The sequence below is a fragment of the Entelurus aequoreus genome, linkage group LG23 (assembly GCF_033978785.1).
Source record: "Entelurus aequoreus isolate RoL-2023_Sb linkage group LG23, RoL_Eaeq_v1.1, whole genome shotgun sequence".
Classification (NCBI taxonomy): domain Eukaryota; kingdom Metazoa; phylum Chordata; class Actinopteri; order Syngnathiformes; family Syngnathidae; genus Entelurus; species Entelurus aequoreus.
Genome location: NC_084753.1, coordinates 19,865,398 through 19,891,934, shown reverse-complemented (window position 1 = coordinate 19,891,934; position 26,537 = coordinate 19,865,398). Strand labels below are relative to the sequence as shown.

General features: G+C 38.0%; 2 protein-coding genes across 3 annotated transcripts in view; one reads left to right on the top strand and one right to left on the bottom strand.

The window, feature by feature from the left end:
* Positions 1-1,852, bottom strand: part of nup43 (nucleoporin 43) — a 13,457-nt gene extending 11,605 nt beyond the window's left edge. Inside the window, exon 1 of the mRNA XM_062034903.1 lies at positions 1,164-1,852. Coding sequence (XP_061890887.1) covers positions 1,164-1,283 — 120 coding nt within the window. The 5' untranslated portion in view covers positions 1,284-1,852. The remainder of the gene's footprint in view (positions 1-1,163) is intronic.
* Positions 1,454-26,537, top strand: pcmt (protein-L-isoaspartate (D-aspartate) O-methyltransferase). Of its 2 annotated transcripts, none has more exons than XR_009824253.1 (8): positions 1,454-1,792; positions 9,451-9,555; positions 9,658-9,689; positions 12,231-12,335; positions 12,415-12,535; positions 12,645-12,730; positions 25,305-25,551; positions 25,969-26,537. XR_009824253.1 is itself a non-coding variant. In XM_062034904.1 (8 exons), exons 1-8 carry the CDS (start codon positions 1,627-1,629, stop codon positions 25,979-25,981), a joined length of 798 nt encoding a protein of 265 aa, XP_061890888.1. In that variant the 5' UTR covers positions 1,456-1,626; the 3' UTR covers positions 25,982-26,537. The 2 variants fall into 2 exon arrangements, 1 of the variants encoding a protein (XP_061890888.1); XM_062034904.1 differs by having other exon boundaries at positions 1,456-1,792; positions 25,305-25,474.

The following is a 26,537-nucleotide window of genomic DNA, read 5'->3' as shown; positions in this document are numbered from 1 at the left end:
ACCATAGAAGGATATGCTAACCGCTAAGCTAAAGCTGTTGAATGTAAACAGGGTGGACAGAGCATTACAAATATTGACAGTGACGATACCAAGTATGGTATGAGTATTTTGTCAATACTTCAGTGGTAAAAACAATATTTTGTCGTTATTCTTATTGTTTACAAACTCAAGGATTTAAAATAAAGTTAATAATATGAAATAAATTAAATATTTCATTGATATTGTTACACCACCATCCTGCTTTTGCCTGATTATATATGTAATCAAAAATGTAATCACTTAATGATTGATACCACAATATGTTACTGTATAGGTCAACAGATAAATTAGGAGCCTTTGTCGTCGCTATATATATTTTAGGCTATATTGCTCATATGTAATTATAATATATAATTCAAAAACAATGATTTGTGAACAATTTAATAATTCCGTGCAGTGGTATCTCGGTTTATGTACGCCCCACTTTTTATTAGATGACGAAAAAATGTGTCTGCTGGTAATACGGAAACGCTGCTGATGGTGTGTTTGACTGAAAAAGCACCTGGAAGGAGATACTGTAGAAGTCCACTTTCCAAGGTAAATGCTGTACATTATAATTAGATTACTTTTTTTTTTAAAACTACTGTGGTTGTTCGAAGTACATTTTATTGTATTTTTAAACAATATTTTGCATCTAAAAGTTTGTTTTTGTTTTGAAAAGGCATTTTACATGTGAAGTTTGTGCTGTGTGTGTGTGTGTGTGGGGGGGGGGGGTTGAGAGGGGGGGGGCAAGCACCAATCAAAACAATTTCAATTAATTTCAATGGCCAACTTTGATTTGAGATACAAGTGTTTTAAGTTAAGAGGTCTGTCACAGAACCAATTTAGCTCGTAAGATAATGTTCTACTGTACATATAACAATAAGAACAAATACACACATATATTTGGGAAAAATAGAAGATGACTGAAAATCACAAGTTATCACATTATTATCGATCCGACAATGCTATCAATACTATCGACTAGGGAACTAGATTGGTGAGGTTAATAAAAACACATATTCACCTTGAATTATAAGGACTGAACATATATTGACATTTGCAAGACAACAGACGTAGCTTAGTGATATTAATACAAATGCACACGCAGTTGTTATTACAAATAAATAAACTAATATACTCGCCTCGTTATCCCAAGACCCAGTGGCAAAGACTTCAGCTTGTTGCAGGGACGAGTACGAAACTGGCCTCCATCTCGTTTTGCTTATTTTCTGAGACACGTACTTGGCATTAATGCCCTCCATCAAAGCGGGACTTATTTACGTTAGAAACACGTTTATTTCAGGCTAGCTTAGCATTCAACGCCAAAATACGCGCCTGGTCCCTTACTACAGGAAATGACGTCACTACTGGACAGAAACACCATTGGATCAAACCTCAACAAAAAGTCGCTGAGCAAATATTAGCACGCCCCCAAGCGGGGACAGTTGCAACTACATCGGTAAATCTGCTAATCCAATGAGCTAGCGATGTACAAATAACCTTGGAAAAGGCACGTTTTTAGCAGTTTTATTCGTAGTTATATGACGCGACTCTGCGTTATACTGCGTCTGTAAGACAGGCAGTCAGATTGCTGATCCATCGTGGATGTCTAGTGACGTATCCGCTTCGGAGGTTGCCAGCTTCATAGGCAAAACATTTGGCGCAGGCGCGGCACTGACGGCTGCTGTCTACTTAGTCCGCAAAGTCTGCCTGATAATGGCGTGGAAATCCGGGGGAGCTAGCCACGCAGAGCTCGTCAACAACCTCCGCAGTAAGTCCGCATGCTTTAGGAGAAGCGACACGCCAACTCCGCCACTGTTTGAACGGCGAGCTAGCTAATGTGCTAAGCTAATTTGACATGTTGTAACCACCCCTTTCTCATGCCCGCCTCCGTAGTAAAGATGGTGGGGGAAAATACACCACAATGTCGTTCGAGGTCGCAAAAGCGTTTTCTTGTGCCAGCCAGCTTTCGGCCGTGGAGTTTTTGTAGCTTTACGTGCGTCATTTGGGACGTTGGAGAAGTTAGCTTAGCATAGCATAGCACATGTAGCATTCACATGCGCATGAATGACAATGGCAGCTGGAAAATAACGTGTGTGTGTGTTCGAAGCACAGCATGCTGACTTAATGCCGAGACGCGCCAATGCGTGCTGTCAAAGCTACTGAACTGGCACCCGTGGGCCAAAAACTGCGCATGAATGACATCAGAGTTCAGAGAGAAACTTGGAGTGACTATCCATTTTTTTTTGCAGCAAATGACTTGATAAAGACAACACCCCAGCACTGTCGCCGTGCAGGTGATCTTTGAGTCGGGTTGTACAAGCTTGCATTCCCAGACACTGCCTTTATATTGTGTTGTTTACTCATGAGAAGGCAAACAAGGGGTCCATCCATCCATCTTCTTCCGCATATCCGAGGTCGGGTCACGGGGGCAGCAGCCTAAGCAGTGAAGCCCAGACTTTTCTTTCCCCAGCTGGGAGACACAGTCTTCCCAAAGTGTCCTGGGTCTTCCCCGTGGCCTCCTACAGGTCGGATGTGCCCTAAACACCTCCCTAGGGAGGCGTTCGGGTGGCATCCCGACTAGATGTCCGAACCACCACATCTGGCTCCTCGATGTGGAGGAGCAGCAGCTTTACTTTGAGCTCCTCCCGGATGGCAGAGCTTCTCACCCTATCTCTAAGGGAGAGCCCCGCCACCCGGCTGCTTGTACCCGTGATCTTGTCCTTTCAGTCATAACCCAAAGCTCATGACTAGTGATGGGTTGATGAGGCGTCATGAAGCGTTTCGACACATTGCAAAACTGTATTGATACTGTGTCACTAAATACTGACATCTGCTGGACATTAAAAATCCCTACAGGCAACCTATGGACCGACTCAACTGACACTGATTTTATGACCTAGTATATACAATAATATAAACCAAGTCATTGTATTTCATTTAGGATTATTTCAAATCTTCATTTAAATAAAAATATATTTTTTATCTTTTTTAGATACAGTCAATAAATAATGTGAACATGTAACATGGAAATCTAAGAGAACGTGTTGTGAATGAGGATGCTTGTGGACTGGGAATTTTTTAAAATTTGTTTTATCCTGGTGTCTCTGGAACTTCATTTTCATGCCTGGCCCAGTAATGCCTCAGCATTGAGGAGGTGGATTTGTTAATGTACGACAACTCTGTTGTACAAATGCGACATTTAACCTGCAGAAAATATGAATAGTAAACTAAGAATCATTTTGAATCCTAATAGATCAAGTGGAAACTTTGAGAGAACAGGATGAAACGACAAGGAAATGAACACAAATACCTTTTTTTCCAATATATGATCAAAATATTCCCACACGGCGGAAATCTTTCTTTTTGCCTGAGGCTGCTCCATGATCTCCGACGACGATAAATTACAAATAACCAACGACAGAAGTGCGGCGATTTAGTTGGCAGCAGCATCTCGTTGACAGATGCGCTTCCTTATAAACACAGTTTGCCGCGCAGGCGTCAGTTCGACACGGTTCGCGTATCGGTCATGTGACTTTCTAAAAGCGGTATGCGCACCGACACCGGGTTTTGCTCTATGAGCTCGACGCATGCGCCGATGCATCGGTGTTGCCGGACCCATCACTACTCATGACCATAGGTGAGGATGGGAACGTAGATCGACCGGTAAATTGAGAGCTTTGCCTTCCGGCTCAGCTCCTTCTTCACCACAACGGATCGATACAGCGTCCGCATTACTGAAGACGCCGCACCGATCCGCCTGTCAATCTCACGATCCACTCTTCCCTCACTCGTGTACAAGACTCCGAGGTACTTGAACTCCTCCACTCGGGGCAGAGTCTCCTCCCGAACCCGGAGATGGCACTCCACCCTTTTCCGGGCGAGAACCATGGACTCGGACTCGGAGGTGCGGATTCTCATCCCATTCGCTTCACACTCTGCTGCGAACCGATCCAGTGAGAGCTGAAGATCCTGGCCAGATGAAGCCATCAGGACCACATCATCTGCAAAAAGCAGAGACCTAATCTTGCAGCCACCAAACCGGATCCCCTCAACGCCCTGACTGCGCCTAGAAATTCTGTCCATAAAAGTTATGAACAGAATCGGTGACAAAAATCAGCTTTGGCGGAGTCCAACCCTCACTGGAAACTTGTCCGACTTACTGGCAGACAAGGGGTGCCAAATCTATTTGCGACGGTCCAAATTTTATCTGTGGCGGCCTGCCACAAATACATGGGGGAATGGGCAACACTGGAGCGTCTTTGAATAGCACTTTAGCAGCACGCCTAACTTAAAAAAACATGTATTAGATATCTTTGACTTCTGTTTTTTCGGTATGTTCTTAAAACCAGCAGTTATCCTCTCATATAAGTGTTTTTGCAGCACGTCTTTGATTGCAAAACATATCGATTCCTGTTATAAGAGAATCTTTGACTCGAGTTTCTTTACTGTACGGAATTGTAACAACAAGCTACATTTGTCGGATCTCCGTTGTCGTATTTTACGCATCATAATGTATCACACATTTTCAATGGGAGACAGGTCTGGACTACAGGCAGGCCAGTCTAGTACCCGCACTCTTTTACGACGAAGCCACGCTGTTGTAACACTTGGCGAATGTGGCTTGGCATTGTCTTGCTGAAATAAGCAGGGGCGTCCATGAAAAAGACCTTGCAACATATGTTGCTTCAAAACCTGTATGTACCTTTCAGCATTAATGGTGCCTTTACAGAAGTGTAAGTTACCCATGCATTGGGCACTAATACACCCACATACCATCAAAGATGCTGGCTTTTGAACTTTGCGCCTCTACCAGTCCAGATGGTTCTTTTCCTCTTTGTTCCGGAGAACACAATGTCCACAGTTTCCAAAAAAAATTTGAAATATGGATTCGTCAGACCACAGAATACTTTTCCACTTTGCATCAGTCCATCTTGGATGAGCTCGTGCCCAGCAAAGCCAGCGGCTGCGTTTCTGGGTGTTGTTGATAAATGCCTTTCGCTTTGCATAGTAGAGTTTTAACCTGCTCTTACAGATGTAGCAACAAACTGTAGTTACTGACAGTGATTTTCTGAAGTGTTCCCGAGCCCATGTGGTGATATCCTTTACACACCGATGTCGCTTTTTGATGCAGTACCGCCTGAGGGATCGAAGGTCCGTAATATCAACGCTTATGTACAGTGATTTCTCCAGATTCTCTGAACCTTTTGATGATGTTACAGACCGTAGATGGTGAAATCCCTAAATTCCTTGCAATAGCTCATTGAGAAATGTTCTTCTTAAAATATTCGACAATTTGCTCACGCATTTGTTGGCAAAGTGGTGACCCTCACCCCATCCTTGTTTGTGAATGACTGAGCATTTCATGGAAGCTGATTTTATACCCAATCACGGCACCCACATGTTGCCAATTAGCCTGTTCACCTGTGGGATGTTCCAAATAAGTGTTTGATGAGAATTCCTCAACTTTCTCAGTCTTTTTTGCCACTTGTGCCAGCTTTTTTGAAACATGTTGCAGGCATCAAATTCCGAATGAGCTAATATTTGCCAAATATAACAAAAGTTTACCAGTTCAAACGTTAAAGGTGCCATATGTAGTAATGAGGCCAGAAATGGTACTGCAATCACCGTCACGGTCAAAATTCTGTAGTTCCCTCCTCATATCAATGACTGAGGTTGCCAGATACGCAGCCGAATCCGAATCCTACTCCAAGGAACTTCAAATGGCAATCGACGAGTCCTACGCTGAAGGTTTCTCTTGTTTGTTTCTTGAAAGGGGGTTTACTAAGTAATTATGCCATATTATACTGATGTCCATTTGCCAAATGTATTTGTAAAGTTACGCAGCAATATTTTCGTCGGACCACCATCAAAGTAATTATATACACTACAAGGCCAACAGTAAAATTACCGCCACATTTTGTTCAGCATAACTCCATGTTGCAGCCAACCTGACGCACCGCATCCTCTTCCATTTACGCACCTCGAAAGAGCATCATACATTAATACAAAGTGGGAAAAGGGTAGGACTAAATAAGCTTTGCTTCTTCCTACTCCTTTTCGGACATGATGTAAAGAGAAATTATATGAAATTATGTGTGATGTATTATACTGTAAGTGTGTTCATGTTCGAAATAAACTGAACTCAATCAATCACTTTCTTTCAGTGCAGAGTGCGATTCTATGAGCCAACCCACGTTATGCAAAAACGTTACGCACAAATCATATAGCCACTACCATGTCAGTACACTAAGTAGAAAATCATTACATGTAATGCATTATATTGTGCCAAGAAAATACCACCCCATATGTGTTTGATGTACATACAGTACCAGAAACGGCAATTAGTCGTGCTAATGTTGGAACCCCCTTTCCTTTGCATATTGAGAACGAAATAGGCACTGACACTACCCATATGCACGTAAGTTTTATTTGTCGAAAATATACTTTTCCCTGTCAGTTGGATGTAACATCGACAGACAGGCTAACGGGCATGGGCGAGCATGCTAAGCATTACACTAGGAGCTGAGCACCATCACACTAAGCATTTGTTGCACGAACATACTAGCTTTGTTAGACAAGATAATAGACTGTATTGGACAGTATAGTTAGATGCGAAATGTCCATTTCCATTTATTACAAGTAATAAGAAAATGTAAATGCCTGACTTACCTAACAAGGAGGAAATTAGCAAGTTTGGCGTCCGATGGAAAAAATCTTCTTCGCCTTCAATCGTCTCCATCTTTTGAAGGCATCCCCGATACAAATCCTCATTTTGTTCCTGGCTTTGTCATAAATAAGTTAAGAATCGTAACAACGCCTTTTAGATTTACTAAGGTCTGACATGTTTAGTAACTCTACCAGTGGCAGTAGCCAGACGAAGAGGGCGGTGCGTAACTGGCAACCTGGATGTGACACACTCACAGACTTTCTAATTGGTCAAACGGTGGAGGGCAGGGCATCGAAATGAAAACAACAATAACATTTCGGGGCTGTAAATCTAATTTTGAAATGAACGACTGTTATCTGTTATAAAGGTATTCGAAAAGAACATGATTTATTAATTCCTTTTGACATATCAAGGCCATTTAATCAGAATCAGAATCAGAATAGTTTTTTTTGCAATTGTTTGAGAACGGGTTCACAAACTAGGAATTTTTCTTGGTGCAATTGTGCAACATAAAACACATATAACACAGATCTGGTAATAAAAAGAGCTGTAACTGAGCTATCAGATCTTGTGACTGACTTCACATGAAATTATTACATATGGCACCTTTAAGTATCTTGTCTTTGCAGTCTATTAAATTCAATATAGGTTGAAAAGGATTTTAAAATCATTTTATTCTGTTTTTATTTAAGATTTACACAACGTGCCTACTTCAATGGTTTTGGGTTTTTTAAATTTAAAAGTACAATTACTAATTCAGTGTTAATAATTAATTGGACCCTGGGGTCCAAAAAGGTTAAGAAAGGTTTGTACCCTGAATGCTTGCAAACTTCTGACACTAGTTTATCACATTTTATCATGTGAAACCTTCAAATGTATTTCTATTCGCAAGGACCAAATTTATGCACCAGGTATGCACTGTACATCCACCGGCATCAGTGGTTTATTTATAATGTATCCTGCATGTGTGTGTGTAGCTGTAACGAGAGTAGCGACGGCTGTCGTTGGCTTTTCTTAACGTTTGGCACCAACAGCCTGCAACATGTTACTAGAGATCACACTCCTAACAAACCTCACACCTTTCACTTACGTACTCTCCTTTCGTACAGTTTCCTTTGCAATGTTAGTTTCCTTTGCAATGTTATCAGTCACGGTTTTACGATAATTCTAATACACAACGGTAATACAAACCATCGGGAGTTTAACGGCAGTTTATCAATTGTCGTTGCATCACTGTCATAAGTTAATAAGTTAACCACGGCAGAAAACAATAACAAACAGACTTACCTGCATCTCACTCTTAAACATACTCAATAGTCACTGTATGTTTAGTACAGAGGTGCTCCAAGTGCGACAAGGGAGCCATTTGTGGCCCGCAGCTAATTATTTAACGGCGCACGGCACATTCTAAAAACACTATTAACAAAAAAAACATCAAAAAGTGGAAAAAAAGAGCATACAGGTGAAATGTAACTAGAAAAAGTTGCAATGTTGACTTCAGTAACACAAAGCTGCCATGCAGGCTGTTTTTTTTCTTTATGACGGTCATTGCTCAAAAAATAATGATTTAAAATTAATGTTATTATGAATTATTGACCTATGGAAGGCTCTTATTACTTCACATTTGAATATTGCACTTTAAAATATTTATTGTGGAAAATATTGCATTTGTGTTTTCCATAAGTTTTCTATAACAAAAAGAGCATAAAAAAATAAACAAAAAACATATTTTAACCGATGGATCTTGAGTTGATCTAGAGATTTAAGCATTGACAGTAAAACAATTTAAAATAATGTATGACTTATTTTGAACACTTTCATGAGTGAGGACCTTTTGAATCCCTGAGAATTTTTGTGGGATTTTTTTTTTAACTGTTCATTGTTCAAAAAATTATAATGAATCAAAATCAATGTTGTTAAGAATGATTGACCCATTTAAGGGTCCAATTATCTTACAGCAAATATTGCACTTAGAATTTTTTTGGGGGAAAAAATGTATAAGTGCTAAGAAATCACAGCTAAGAGATGCTTCGAACACCACTGTTTTATTTTTTTTCACCAGGAAGGCAAAGTGTGTACTGGGGGCCATTTGATGAACGCAGCTCTTTTTTTTATTGGCCTGTGGCACATTGTAGAAATAAAAAATAAACAAAAACAAGCAAAAAAGCATAATGTAATGGGAAAAGGCTGACATGTTGATAGTTAAAGAATAAAAAACCCCAAAGGATTTTTCTTTAAATATATTTTGTGTTTTTTTTGTCTTATTTCATTTCAAATGACATGTCATACTACCACTTTATTAAAAGAACATAAATAGCAATATTGTTTCATGTACTTAGAGGTTCCATGCCACTGTTGTTCTTTTTAGAATATAAGATTGTTGACTATTGTTATTTATGAGCACATTTATTAGCAAAAGTATTGTTTCTTTTAACATACTGGGAGGATATAAACCACTGTTGTTCTTTTTTCAATGTATAGTTACCTCTTGGAAGTTAATACTGCGATTTGAATGATGTGCAAAAAAGATGTTGAAGCACAGCGATATTAAATACTTGACAGTTTGAAACAGTTGCACTAAAGTAGTGGATTAAAAAGTAAATTGTTTTCTTTTTATCGTGGTATTGAATGAGTATCTAGCACGACGGAAATTCACAAGTACTGAAATTCTGGTCTTGTGACAACCCTTGTAGTCGGGATGTTCTTTTCTCATCAAGATGATGTAATGCAATCCGCTTTGTGGTTTTCTGCATCCGCAGAAAATGGCATCATCAAATCGGACAAGGTCTACGAAGTGATGCTGGCCACAGACAGGACCAATTTCTCTCGTTGTAACCCTTACATGGACTCCCCGCAGTCCATAGGTAGGTGTGATCAACGTCATACATATCAATCAATAACATAATGTTTGTCTAAAAATAACATACATTAACCAAATCCATGTTTCTTTCTCTTTCCCCTAAAAGGCTTCCAAGCAACCATCAGCGCCCCACACATGGTATGACCTCACACACATCACATACCAGTCAAAGGAATGTCTAGTACAGCATACAAAAAACAGTTTAAAACCTTTTACGGACGTTTTTCAACATTACGAGAGCCTTCTAAATATGAAATAACACCCTTTAGTCACCTTTACACTAGGGATGGGACACTTTTTTTGTGAAAAATTATGTGATCTGCCCCTGCCGATTAACGCCTTTTAAAGCCGATTACCTCCGGCTGATACTTTATTTATCTTTGGCAGATTGACTGACAGAGGCGGTGTCCAGCTTAGGTAATATAATCACCTTTGTTGTGGCAAATAAACTACATTTCTTGGTATCTTATCATTATCAAGAATCACTGGAGGACGAGGCTAAACATGTTTCACACAGTAAGAGTGTTTATCGGCCAATTTCACTTATAAATCATCTGTATCAGTCGGCATCATGAAACCCCAATCGGAACATCTATACTTTACATTCTTAATCCAAAATACAGTGGAACCTCAATTTATGAATAATAATAATTGGTTCTTGAACATGGTTTGTAAATTGAAAAGTGTGTATGGTGAAGCACAGTTCCACACAAGAAACAACGTAAACATGAATAATTGGTCCGAGCCTCGACAAAATTAAACATTATATATATAAATAATGCACACTTTGAAGACAGGTGCTCTCAAAAACCTTAACAACCATGTTGCTACAATCATTTAAAAAAAAAAAAAAAGTAAAATCCTTTTTACCTTGCTGTTGGTGAATGTTTGTGGCATGCAACCTCCAAGAGGAGACAACGGCAGAGACGGGAGGCGACAGGTAGGAAGGGCAGTGGGTGTGGGTTCCCTCTCTTCTCTAAGTCTAAGTCCACAGCGATTCCATTATTCTTTCCAGGCGGGTTTGTTGAATTTTCTGGACCCATACTGAGTAAGCAAAATAGACAAAACTTGGTAAATAGCGAGAAAATAAACAGACGCCTGACCACTGAGAAGTGACAGCTGCACCCCGTGTATACTGCACTGCACAGGAAGTGACCTCCCCAAAATGGCTGCGACCTAAGGCTTCCAGCGGCACACCAAAATTAATGAATAAATGAATCGTTTGTACAGCGAGAGATGGTTCGCACACAGTGGCATATTTGCCGCAATCTAAAAGTTTGTATGTGACTTATGAACGTGAAGTGCCATCCCATTACTAACCCATAGGATAGGGTTCAATATGATGTCGGTCCACCTTTTGCAGTATTACAGCTTCAACTCTTCTGGGAAGGCTGTCCACAAGGTTGTGGAGTGTGTTTATAGGAATTTTTGACCATTCTTCCAAAAGCGCACTGGTGAGGTCACACACTGATGTTGGTCGAGAAGGCCTGGCTCTCAGTCTCCGTTCTGATTCATCCCAAAGGTGTTTTATCGGGTTCAGGTCAGGACTCTGTGCAGGCCAGTCAAGTTCATCCACACCAGACTCTGTAATCCATGTCTTTATGGACCTTGCTTTGTGCACTGGTGCACAGTCATGTTGGAAGAGGAAGGGGCCCTCTCCAAACTGTTCCCACAAGGTTGGGAGCATGGAATTGTCCAAAATGTTTTGGTATCCTGGAGCATTCAAAGTTCATTTCATTGGAACTAAGGGGCCAAGCCCAACTCCTGAAAAACAACCCCACACCATAAATCCTCATCCACCAAATTTCACACTCGGCACAATGCAGTCTGAAATGTACCGTTGTCCTAGCAACCTCCAAACCCAGACTCGTCCATCAGATTGCCAGATGGAAAAGAGTGATTGATCACTCCAGAGAAGGCGTCTCCATTGCTCTAGAGTCCAGTGGTGACCTGCTTTGCACCACTGCATCCGACGCTTTGCATTGGACTTGGTGATGTATGGCTTAGATGCAGCTGCTCGGCCATGGAAACCCACTCCATGAAGCACTCTGCGTACTGTACGTGGGCTAATTGGAAGGTCACATGAAGTTTGCAGCTCTGTAGCAACTGACTGTGCAGAAAGTCTTTGCACGATGCGCTTCAGCATCCGCTGACCCCTTTCTGTCAGTTTACGTGGCCTACCACTGGGTGGCTGAGTTGCTGTTGTTCTCAAACTCTTCCATTTTCTTATAATAAAGGCGACAGTTGACTTTGGAACATTTAGGAGCAAGGAAATTTCTCGACTGGATTCGTTGCACAGGTGGCATCCTAAGACAGTTCCATCACGAATGTTTGTAGAAACACTCTCCATGCCTAAGTGCTTGATTTTATACACCTGTGGCCGGGCCAAGTGATTAGGACACCTGATTCTGATCATTTGGATGGGTGGCCAAATACTTTTGGCAATATAGTGTATATAGTTACTTCACATGCAGTCCGCGTTTGGCCCCCGGCCAAATTGTTTAAGCCAAATGCGGCCCCCCCAGTCAAAAAGTTTGGACACCCCTGCCCTAAGGTAATGAAATGCCCATCCCTAATATTAACAATACCAGAAATAGTATTTGGAAAAATTACTTTTTGATCTTACTTAGCACCGCCATCTTGTGTCTGATCCCGCTCACTGCTGTCCCGTGTCCTCAGCACGCCTACGCCCTGGAGCTTCTACACGACCAGCTGTACGAGGGCGCCAAAGCCTTGGACGTGGGCTCCGGCAGTGGAATCCTCTCGGTTTGCTTCGCACGAATGGTGAGACCCCCTGTGTGACACGGCTGTTTTCTTCGCGGGGCGCCTTTGCGTGAATCCCGTTCTCTTGTGTAATACCCAGGTAGGTCCCAAAGGCAAAGTCATTGGCATCGATCACATCAAAGAGCTCGTCGACGATTCTATAAACAACGTGAAGAAAGACGACCCCAGTTTGATCACGTCGGGGCGAATCACACTAACAGGTGAGCGCGCACTCACGCCATCGAGTCAAGTGTGATGCAACAGTGGGCTGAATACAATACTACCATGAATACACACCAGCTGAAGAGGTCCTGCATGTGTGTGTTTCAGTTGGAGACGGACGACTGGGCTACACGGAGGAGGCGCCTTACGACGCCATCCATGTTGGCGCCGCAGCATCAACGGTCCCGCAAGCTGTGAGTCAGTTAACAGTCACGCACAGTGGAGGTCAAACACGCTGACACATTGTGACACTTTTGGGATGGTTGCCACACACTATGTCACATTGTATTAATACTAACACACACACTGTCACATTGTATTAATACTAACATACACACTATGTCACATTGTATTAATACTAACATACACACTATGTCACATTGTACTAATACTAACATACACACTATGTCACATTGTACTAATACTAACATACACACTATGTCACATTGTACTAATACTAACATACACACTATGTCACATTGTACTAATACTAACATACACACTATGTCACATTGTACTAATACTAACATACACACTATGTCACATTGTACTAATACTAACATACACACTATGTCACATTGTACTAATACTAACATACACACTATGTCACATTGTATTAATACTAACATACACACTATGTCACATTGTATTAATACTAACATACACACTGTCACACTGTATTAATACTAACATACACACTATGTCACATTGTACTAATACTAACATACACACTATGTCACATTGTATTAATACTAACATACACACTATGTCACATTGTACTAATACTAACATACACACTATGTCACATTGTACTAATACCAACATACACACTATGTCACATTGTACTAATACTAACATACACACTATGTCACATTGTACTAATACTAACATACACACTATGTCACATTGTACTAATACTAACTTACACACTGTCACATTGTACTAATACTAACATACACACTATGTCACATTGCACTAATACTAACATACACACTGTGTCACATTGTACTAATACTAACATACACACTATGTCACTTTGTACTAATACTAACATACACACTATGTCACTTTGTACTAATACTAACATACACACTATGTCACTTTGTACTAATACTAACATACACACTATGTCACATTGTACTAATACTAACATACACACTATGTCACATTGTACTAATACTAACATACACACTATGTCACATTGTACTAATACCAACATACACACTATGTCACATTGTACTAATACTAACATACACACTATGTCACATTGTACTAATACTAACATACACACTGTCACATTGCACTAATACTAACATACACACTATGTCACATTGTACTAATACCAACATACACACTATGTCACATTGTACTAATACTAACATACACACTGTCACATTGCACTAATACTAACATACACACTATGTCACATTGTACTAATACCAACATACACACTATGTCACATTGTACTAATACTAACATACACACTATGTCACATTGTACTAATACTAACATACACACTGTCACATTGCACTAATACTAACATACACACTATGTCACATTGTACTAATACTAACATACACACTATGTCACATTGTACTAATACTAACATACACACTGTCACATTGTACTAATACAACAAATACTAACATACACACTATATCACATTGTACTAATACTAACATACTGTACTAATACTAACATACACACTATGTCACATTGTACTAATACTAACATACACACTGTCACATTGCACTAATACTAACATACACACTATGTCACATTGTACTAATACCAACATACACACTATGTCACATTGTACTAATACTAACATACACACTATGTCACATTGTACTAATACTAACATACACACTGTCACATTGCACTAATACTAACATACACACTATGTCACATTGTACTAATACTAACATACACACTATGTCACATTGTACTAATACTAACATACACACTGTCACATTGTACTAATACAACAAATACTAACATACACACTATATCACATTGTACTAATACTAACATACACACTGTCACATTGTACTAATACTAACATACACACTATGTCACATTGTACTAATACTAACATACACACTATGTCACATTGTACTAATACTAACATACGCACTATGTCACATTGTACTAATACTAACATACGCACTATGTCACATTGTACTAATACTAACATACGCACTATGTCACATTGTACTAATACTAACATACACACTATGTCACATTGTACTAATACTAACATACACACTGTCACATTGTACTAATACTAACATACACACTATGTCACATTGTATTAATACTAACATACACACTATGTCACATTGTACTAATACTAACATACACACTATGTCACATTGTACTAATACTAACATACACACTGTCACATTGTACTAATACTAACATAACACATTGTACTAATACTAACATACGCACTATGTCACATTGTACTAATACTAACATACGCACTATGTCACATTGTACTAATACTAACATACGCACTATGTCACATTGTACTAATACTAACATACGCACTGTCACATTGTACTAATACTAACATACACACTATGTCACATTGTACTAACACACACACTGTCACATTGTACTAATACTAACATACACACTATGTCACATTGTACTAATACTAACATACACACTATGTCACATTGTACTAATACTAACATACACACTATGTCACTTTGTACTAATACTAACATACACACTATGTCACTTTGTACTAATACTAACATACACACTATGTCACATTGTACTAATACTAACATACACACTATGTCACATTGTACTAATACTAACATACACACTATGTCACATTGTATTAATACTAACATACACACTGTCACATTGTACTAATACTACCATACACACTATGTCACATTGTACTAATACTAACTTACACACTGTCACATTGTACTAATACTAACATACACACTATGTCACATTGTACTAATACTAACATACACACTATGTCACATTGTACTAATACTAACATACACACTATGTCACATTGTATTAATACTAACATACACACTGTCACATTGTACTAATACTAACTTACACACTGTCACATTGCACTAATACTAACATGCACACTGTGTCACATTGTACTAATACTAACATACACACTATGTCACTTTGTACTAATACTAACATACACACTATGTCACTTTGTACTAATACTAACATACACACTATGTCACTTTGTACTAATACTAACATACACACTATGTCACATTGTACTAATACTAACATACACACTATGTCACATTGTACTAATACTAACATACACACTATGTCACATTGTACTAATACTAACATACACACTATGTCACATTGTACTAATACTAACTTACACACTGTCACATTGTACTAATACTAACATACACACTATGTCACATTGCACTAATACTAACATACACACTGTGTCACATTGTACTAATACTAACATACACACTATGTCACTTTGTACTAATACTAACATACACACTATGTCACTTTGTACTAATACTAACATACACACTATGTCACTTTGTACTAATACTAACATACACACTATGTCACATTGTACTAATACTAACATACACACTATGTCACATTGTACTAATACTAACATACACACTATGTCACATTGTACTAATACTAACATACACTATGTCACATTGTACTAATACTAACATACACACTGTCACATTGTACTAATACTAACACACACACTGTCACATTGTACTAATACTAACACACACACTGTCACATTGTACTAATACTAACATACACACTGTCACATTGTACTAATACTAACATACACACTATGTCACATTGTATTAATACTAACATACACACTATGTCACATTGTACTAATACTAACATACACACTATGTCACATTGTACTAATACCAACATACACACTATGTCACATTGTACTAATACTAACATACACACTATGTCACATTGTACTAATACTAACATACACACTATGTCACATTGCACTAATACTAACATACACACTATGTCACATTGTACTAATACCAACATACACACTATGTCACATTGTACTAATACTAACATACACACTATGTCACATTGTACTAATACTAACATACACACTGTCACATTGCACTAATACTAACATACACACTATGTCACATTGTACTAATACTAACATACACACTATGTCACATTGTACTAATACTAACATACACACTGTCACATTGTACTAATACAACAAATACTAACATACACACTATATCACATTGTACTAATACTAACATACACACTGTCACATTGTACTAATACTAACATACACACTATGTCACATTGTATTAATACTAACATACACACTGTCACATTGTACTAATACTACCATACACACTATGTCACATTGTACTAATACTAACTTACACACTGTCACATTGTACTAATACTAACATACACACTATGTCACATTGTACTAATACTAACATACACACTGTCACATTGTACTAATACTAACATACGCACTATGTCACATTGTACTAATACTAACATACGCACTATGTCACATTGTACTAATACTAACATACACACTATGTCACATTGTACTAATACTAACATACACACTGTCACATTGTACTAATACTAACATACACACTATGTCACATTGTATTAATACTAACATACACACTATGTCACATTGTACTAATACTAACATACACACTATGTCACATTGTACTAATACTAACATACACACTGTCACATTGTACTAATACTAACATAACACATTGTACTAATACTAACATACGCACTATGTCACATTGTACTAATACTAACATACGCACTATGTCACATTGTACTAATACTAACATACGCACTATGTCACATTGTACTAATACTAACATACGCACTATGTCACATTGTACTAATACTAACATACGCACTGTCACATTGTACTAATACTAACATACACACTATGTCACATTGTACTAATACTAACATACACACTATGTCACATTGTACTAATACTAACATACACACTATGTCACATTGTACTAATACTAACATACACACTATGTCACATTGTACTAATACTAACATACACACTATGTCACTTTGTACTAATACTAACATACACACTATGTCACTTTGTACTAATACTAACATACACACTGTCACATTGTACTAATACTAACATACACACTATGTCACATTGTACTAATACTAACATACACACTATGTCACATTGTATTAATACTAACATACACACTATGTCACATTGTACTAATACTACCATACACACTATGTCACATTGTACTAATACTAACTTACACACTGTCACATTGTACTAATACTAACATACACACTATGTCACATTGTACTAATACTAACATACACACTATGTCACATTGTACTAATACTAACATACACACTATGTCACATTGTATTAATACTAACATACACACTGTCACATTGTACTAATACTACCATACACACTATGTCACATTGTACTAATACTAACTTACACACTGTCACATTGCACTAATACTAACATACACACTGTGTCACATTGTACTAATACTAACATACATACTATGTCACTTTGTACTAATACTAACATACACACTATGTCACTTTGTACTAATACTAACATACACACTATGTCACGTTGTACTAATACTAACATACACACTATGTCACATTGTACTAATACTAACATACACACTATGTCACATTGTACTAATACTAACATACACACTATGTCACATTGTACTAATACTAACATACACACTATGTCACATTGTACTAATACTAACATACACACTGTCACATTGTACTAATACTAACATACACACTATGTCACATTGTACTAATACTAACTTACACACTATGTCACATTGTACTAATACTAACATACACACTATGTCACATTGTACTAATACTAACATACACACTATGTCACATTGTACTAATACTAACATACACACTATGTCACATTGTACTAATACTAACATACACACTATGTCACTTTGTACTAATACTAACATACACACTATGTCACTTTGTACTAATACTAACATACACACTATGTCACTTTGTACTAATACTAACATACACACTATGTCACATTGTACTAATACTAACATACACACTATGTCACATTGTACTAATACTAACATACACACTGTCACATTGTACTAATACTAACATACACACTGTCACATTGTACTAATACTAACACACACACTGTCACATTGTACTAATACTAACACACACACTGTCACATTGTACTAATACTAACACACACACTGTCACATTGTACTAATACTAACATACACACTATGTCACATTGTACTAATACTAACATACACACTATGTCACATTGTACTAATACTAACATACACACTGTCACATTGTACTAATACTAACATACACACTGTCACATTGTACTAATACTAACATACACACTGTCACATTGTACTAATACTAACATACACACTGTCACATTGTACTAATACTAACATACACACTATGTCACATTGTACTAACACTAACACACACACTGTCACATTGTACTAACACTAACACACACACTATGTCACATTGTGTTAATACTAACATACACACTGTCACATTGTACTAATACTAACATACACACTGTCACTTTGTACTAATACTAACATACACACTATGTCACATTGTACTAATACTAACATACACACTATGTCACATTGTACTAATACTAACATACACACTATGTCACATTGTATTAATACTAACATACACACTGTCACATTGTACTAATACTACTGTACACACTGTCACATTGTACTAATACTAACATACACACTATGTCACATTGCACTAATACTAACATACACACTGTCACATTGTATTAATACTAACATACACACTATGTCACATTGTACTAATACTAACATACACACTGTCACATTGTACTAATACAACAAATACTAACATACACACTATGTCACATTGTACTAATACTAACATACACACTATGTCACATTGTACTAATACTAACATACACACTGTCACATTGTACTAATACTAACATACACACTATGTAACATTGTACTAATACAACACATACTAACATACACACTGTCACATTGTATTAATACTAACATACACACTATATCACATTGTACTAATACTAACATACACACTATGTCACATTGTACTAATACAACACATACTAACATACACACTATGTCACATTGTACTAATACTAACATACACACTATGTCACATTGTATTAATACTAACATACACACTATGTCACATTGTACTAATACTAACATACACACTATGTCACATTGTACTAATACTAACATACACACTATGTCACATTGTACTAATACTAACACACACACTGTCACATTGTACTAATACTAACACACACACTCTGTCACATTGTACTAATACTAACATACACACTATGTCACATTGTACTAATACTAACATACACACTGTCACATTGTACTAATACTAACATACACACTATGTCACATTGCACTAATACTAACATACACACTGTCACATTGTACTAATACTAACATACACACTGTCACATTGTACTAATACTAACATACACACTGTCACATTGTATTAATACTAACATACACACTGTCACATTGTATTAATACTAACATACACACTATGTCACATTGTACTAATACTAACATACACACTGTCACATTGTACTAATACTAACATACACACTGTCACATTGTATTAATACTAACATACACACTATGTCACATTGTACTAATACTAACATACACACTGTCACATTGTACTAATACAACAAATACTAACATACACACTATGTCACATTGTACTAATACTAGCATACACACTATGTCACATTGTACTAATACTAACATACACACTGTCACATTGTACTAATACAACAAATACTAATATACACACTATGTCACATTGTACTAATACTAACATACACACTATGTCACATTGTACTAATACTAACATACACACTATGTCACATTGTACTAATACTAACATACACACTGTCACATTGTACTAATACAACAAATACTAACATACACACTATGTCACATTATACCAATACTAAAAATACTAACATTTGAAAGTTTGTTGCATTGCCTTGTTGACAAATGCATAACTTAATCGGTCCTTCGAGGATTTCAATGGCGATTTTGCGGCCTATAATTGCTGAATCCGCATCAGCTTTGTCAGAAAGTCGCAGTAAAAGTTGAGGAAAGAAGTTCCGGTAATGCTTAAACGGACCAAAATACGGTAAATATTGAACATATTGTTATGAACGTGGCTGTTACTACATTATATATACCGTATTTATCGGAGTATAAGGCGCACCGAAGTATAAGTCGCACCTGCCGAAAATGCATAATAAAGAAAGAAAAAAACATATATAAGTCGCACTGGAGTATAAGTCCAATTTTTGGGGGAAATTTATTTGATAAAACCCAACACCAAGAATGGACATTTGAAAGGCAATTTAAAATAAATAAAGAATAGTAAACAACAGGCTGAATAAGTGTACGTTATATGACGCATAAATAACCAACTGAGAACGTGCCTGGTATGTTAACGTAACATATTATGGTAAGTCATTCAAATAACTATAACATATAGAACAGGGGTCGGCAACCCGCGGCTCCGGAGCCGCATGCGGCTCCTTGACCACTCTGATGCGGCTCAGCTACATGCATGCCGACCCCCTCGATTTTCCCAGGAGACTTATGGATGTCAGTGTCTCTCATAGACTACTCCCAGGGAAAAATAATCCTATTAACACTCTAATTACTATATAAAGGGCGTGCCCTAATTGCACCGCAGTAATTGTCCTCTATAGCATCTACTTACAGCATGCCAGGCCAGCCACATGTTGTATGTTGTTATTAATTGCTCACACAGGAGACAGCAAAGCATACTTACTCATCAGCCACACAGCTTACACTGACGGTAGCCGTATCAAACAACTTCAACATTGTTACGTTACAAATATGCGCCACACTGTGAACCCACACCAAAAAAGAATGAAAAACACATTTCTGGAGAACATCCCACTGTAACACAACATAAACACAACACAACCATTACCCAGAATCCCATGCAGTCCTAACTCTTCCGGTCTACATTATACACCCCGCTACCACCAAATCCCCCCACACATCAACCCCCCCCCCCCCCTCTTCGTGGTTGGTTGAGCGGAAGAGTTAGGGCTGCATGGGATTCTGGGTATTGGTACCGTCAGTGTAAGATGTGTGGCTGCTGAGTTAGTAGCCTTGCTGTCTCTTACGTGAGCAAGCTAAAGCTGCATTCCACTTGTGGCCGAGCAGGTACACTGATTGGGCAGACTGTAGAGGGCGCCAAATGCAGTGTCATCACGCTCTGATATTCGGGAGTCTCCCGGGAAAAATGAGAGGGTTGGCAAGTGTGACGCAAGCGACATTCATCTAAAACTCGCGGGCTGCACTAACATCCAATTCCCACATTAAAGTGCGTGCCGGTGCGTGTGTCTGAGACCCCTGGTTAACATAGCACAAAGCATGTAAGCTTTGTATGCGGTGTTTTTCATTTAAAATTTTAAAAACATTTTTGTGGCTCCCATTACTTTCTTTAATGTGTGAAACTTGCCAAAATGGCTCTTTGAGTGGTAAAGGTTGCCGACCCCTGATATAGAACATGCTATACGTTTACCAAACAATCTGTCACTCCTAATCGCTAAATCCCATGAAATCTTATACGTCTAGTCTCTTACGTGACTGAGCTAAATAATATTATTTTATATTTTACGGTAATGTGTTAATAATTTCACACATAAGTCGCTCCTGAGTATAAGTCGCACCCCCGGCCAAACTATGAAAAAAACTGCGACTTATAGTCCGAAAAATACGGTATATTACACTTGCAGTTTGTATATAATACGTTGATGGAGGGTTTTGAAGTCGTTTTATAGGGCTTTGAAGGCTACAACAGTGACTACCATTCGCTGCATTTTCCAAATGTTTTTATCATCATCTTTCGGATCCTAAAAATGACCAGGAGTGTGTTCTTGTCTCTCACAATGACTGTGAATGATAGGCAAAATTCCCCAAAAAGTGATGTTCCCCTTCAATTGTTCTTTGTTTACTAATTGTGACTTTTGAGGTTAAGGTTACAAAGACTGTATTGGTGTTTTACTCGTTTTACACACTTAAAAGGAGATGACTGTTTTAATTTAGTGTAACTAATAATAATAATAATAAATAGGGATGCTCTAATAATCCGATTTACATCCAAATAACGATTTTTATATATTCAGATTCTAAATCAACTAATAATTTTTGAAACGATTAAAAAAGTATATATATTTTTTTCGTTTTTAAGAATCCATTGTTGGATTAAAACATTAAACAACTATTACTGATATTATTATTAGTAGTAATATTTGCTTTTTCTTTTTCTAGTATTGTTTTTGATCGGGTTAGGGTTCTTCTACTTTATTTTCTTTCTTTTTCTATAGACTGATTAACTTTAGACTGATTAACATTCTGTGATTTTTGTAAATACAAATTTACAGATACATTTAAATGTTTTTTAGGCCAACACTGCGCATAAGTCGTACGTTAGCAGCCAAGAGGAGCTTTGTTAACCTGTTTTCAAGAAATAAACTATGAAGAGAATCATGTTGAATCTATTCTTAAATGAATCGTCACCCCAAGAATCGAAATCCTTGAAGGGCCCAAAAATTCCCACCTCTAGTAGTAGTAATAATTATTACAGAAAGAAACACCACCAAAGGCTTATTTTTTAAGCTTGTCCATCTACACGTTAATTTATGTTCCTACACATTTACACCCGCACGTTAATAGCATTTAACTGTTTAGCACAATCTATAGCTTTTTCTATATATTTTTGTTGGTAAATGAGAAGTTATCATCACACTTCATCATCTCTTACATGTAAATGCTGCCTCTTTGCTCGGTCTGCAATGTGTTTAATCGCCTTAGCCTGGATTTATTTTTAGCTAGCATCAATGCTAACAATCATGTAACCACTAGTTAGCTATCTAATAACACAGCTTTCTCGTCACACTTTTAAAGGGTAACAATTAGGGCTGTCCGATAATATCGGACTGACGATATTATCGGCCGATAAATGCTTTAAAATGTAATATCGGAAATTATCGGTAATGGTTTCAAAATTATCTGTATCAAAAAGTAAAATGTATGACTTTTTAAAACGCCGCTGTGTACACGGACGTAGGGAGAAGTACAGAGCGCCAATAAACCGGTGCCGGTCCAGTCACATAATATCTACGGCTTTTCACACACACAAGTGAATGCAAGGCATACTTGGTCAACAGCCATACAGGTCACACTGAGGGTGACCGTATAAACAACTTTAACACTGTTACAAATATGCGCCACACTGTGAACCCACACCAAACAAGAATGACAAACACATTTGGGGAGAACTTCCGCACCGTAACACAACATAAACACAACAGAACAAATACCCAGAACCCCTTGCAGCACTAACTCTTCCGGGACGCTACAATATACACCCCGCCCACCTCAACCTCCTCATGCTCTCTCAGGGAGAGCATGTCCCAAATTCCAAGGTGCTGTTTTGAGGCATGTTAAAAAAAATAATGCACTTTGTGACTTCAATAATAAATATGGCAGTGCCATGTTGGCATTTTTTTCCATAACTTGAGTTGATTTATTTTGGAAAACTTTGTTACATTGTTTAATGCATCCAGCAGGGCATCACAACAAAATTAGGCATAATAATGTGTTAATTCCACGACTGTATATATCGGTATCGGTTTATACCGGAATTGGTAATTAAGAGTTGGACAATATCGGAATATCGGATATCGGCAAAAAAGCCATTATCGGACATCTCTAGTAACAATTGTTTTCTTATAAATTGGATGTGTAAAAAGCATGAAAGACAAATACTAGACCGCCGAATATTTACTCACCTCAAGTGCTGCAGCCTTCTCTAGAGCAGGGGTGTCAAACGTACGGTTTTATCCGGCCCGCGGGATGAGTTTGCTAAGTATAAAAACGAGCCGAAATTTTTGAATGAAAAAAACTGTTCTAAATGTGTCCACTAGATGTCGCAATAGCAATTCTTTGTATCTTTGTAGATGATGCTACATATGTACAAAAAATAAACCACGTTGAGGAAAATGATCAAACTACATAAATAACATCCTGTAATTTGATTTTGATATTTTTCTATATTGATAGATTGAAAATGAACACTAATGAGTTGACTGATGAACATTCTCACATAATTTATTCAGAAAGTATGAATAATGACAAAGATAGAATACTATTAACTGCAACATCTGTGTAAAAAAACCCAACAACATTATGATTTGTACATTTTCAGAATGTGCTTGTTCTATTTTTAACGAAAAAAAAACAATCTGAAGTTGTTTTTATTTATTTTTAAGTTAGCGTGCCGTGATTTTACCAGTCCGGCCCACTTGGGAGTAGATGTTTCTCTAAAATGAGTTTGACACCCCTGCTCTAGAGAATACTATGTAGGCGAGCTCCCATCTCATTTCCAAACATTTCCATATCACATTGAAAGACAGTGCCCTCTGGTGGCGAATGCGACAACCAACCATGTCCTCCTCCTACTAGCCAAGAAGAAATAATGATGTTACGTCAACACATTTTTTGAAGCGCAAAAAGAAGTGAACCGCTGTCATAAGCAGACCGTGTCTTGCAGCTCCTGGACCAGCTGAAGCCTGGCGGTCGCCTCATCCTGCCCGTGGGCCCGGCCGGGGGCAACCAGATGTTGGAGCAGTACGACAAGCTGGAGGACGGCAGCACCAAAATGAAGCCCTTGATGGGGGTGATATATGTGCCTTTAACGGACCGAGACAAGCAGTGGTCCAGGTGGAAGTGACTTCCTTCCTACTCCCCCTTCCCCTCCTTTCCTCCTATACCCTTCTCTCCTTCTCACAGCGGAAAAGGTGAAATGGGCGTGGCTTGGCGCATCACAAAAAAGGGGGCTGCGGGGTTTTTTTTCTTTTCCCATTCTTCTGCCACTTGTTGGTTTGCTTCTTCCATACCATGCCGAGAAGTAGCTGCACGTTTCCTTCATTCCTTTTCACGCTTTAAAAGGGTGATTCAAAGCTGCTGGACTAATGAAACTTGACAATAAAACACTGTGAAGGCTGGTGTTTGGTAAGCATGAGCGCAATAATGATCATAATAACAATTACAATGGCGGAATGTGTCAACTATTTTTATTTGACCTTCTGCTCTGTGAGATGTAGACACTGACCAATGGGATTGTATGCTGCTGCTAACATTTCTTATTATTTTCTTTGTTTTTTTTTTTATCCCCCCCTGGCTCCTCTAACATCCACGACTTCTGTTTTCTGCAGGGATGAACTCTGAACAGCAAGACAGTCCATAATCGCACCGTTTAAATTTCAAACCCTGGAGGAAACTCAGCCTGGGGGAAGTGTTCAAGCAGTCCTTACACTAAATTCATTCATAATCATCACGGACTCCTTTTCCCCATTTCTCCTTTTTTTCCCCCCCCATGCAATACAAGTATTACCAATATCGGAGAGCGCTGGACTTTGTTGACAAAAGCTTGTAAGATGATTGACATGGTTCAACCTCCCTGCTAATAATATATACATATAAGCTTTAGCCACCCTCTCGAAGATAGCAGTATTAGCAACACAATGGCTGACATAAACCCTCACATCCTGTTTGCTGAGCATCGTTTAAACATCAACCACACGTGCAAAGACGCTACTTCCCTCGCACGTCGTCACACGCAAGTGACTTTTGCCAAAATAAATATCAAGCAAATGAATGTCTGGTGTCTTCGGGGAGGGAAAGAAATGAAATCTTGAAGCACATTTTATTTTCTGTGACTATAAATATGGCTGTCAACTTCTGGAATGGCATATGACAATAAAGAGTTGCTTATGTTTTATTA

Coding starts and splice junctions, on each gene's coding strand:
- pcmt (XM_062034904.1), top strand. CDS start 1,627: ATGTCTAGTGACGTATCCGCTTCGGAGGTTGCCAGCTTCATAGGCAAA. Junction 9,556..9,657: donor GGACTCCCCGCAGTCCATAG/GTAGGTGTGATC, acceptor TTCCCCTAAAAG/GCTTCCAAGCAACCATCAGC. Junction 12,731..25,304: donor CATCAACGGTCCCGCAAGCT/GTGAGTCAGTTA, acceptor CGTGTCTTGCAG/CTCCTGGACCAGCTGAAGCC.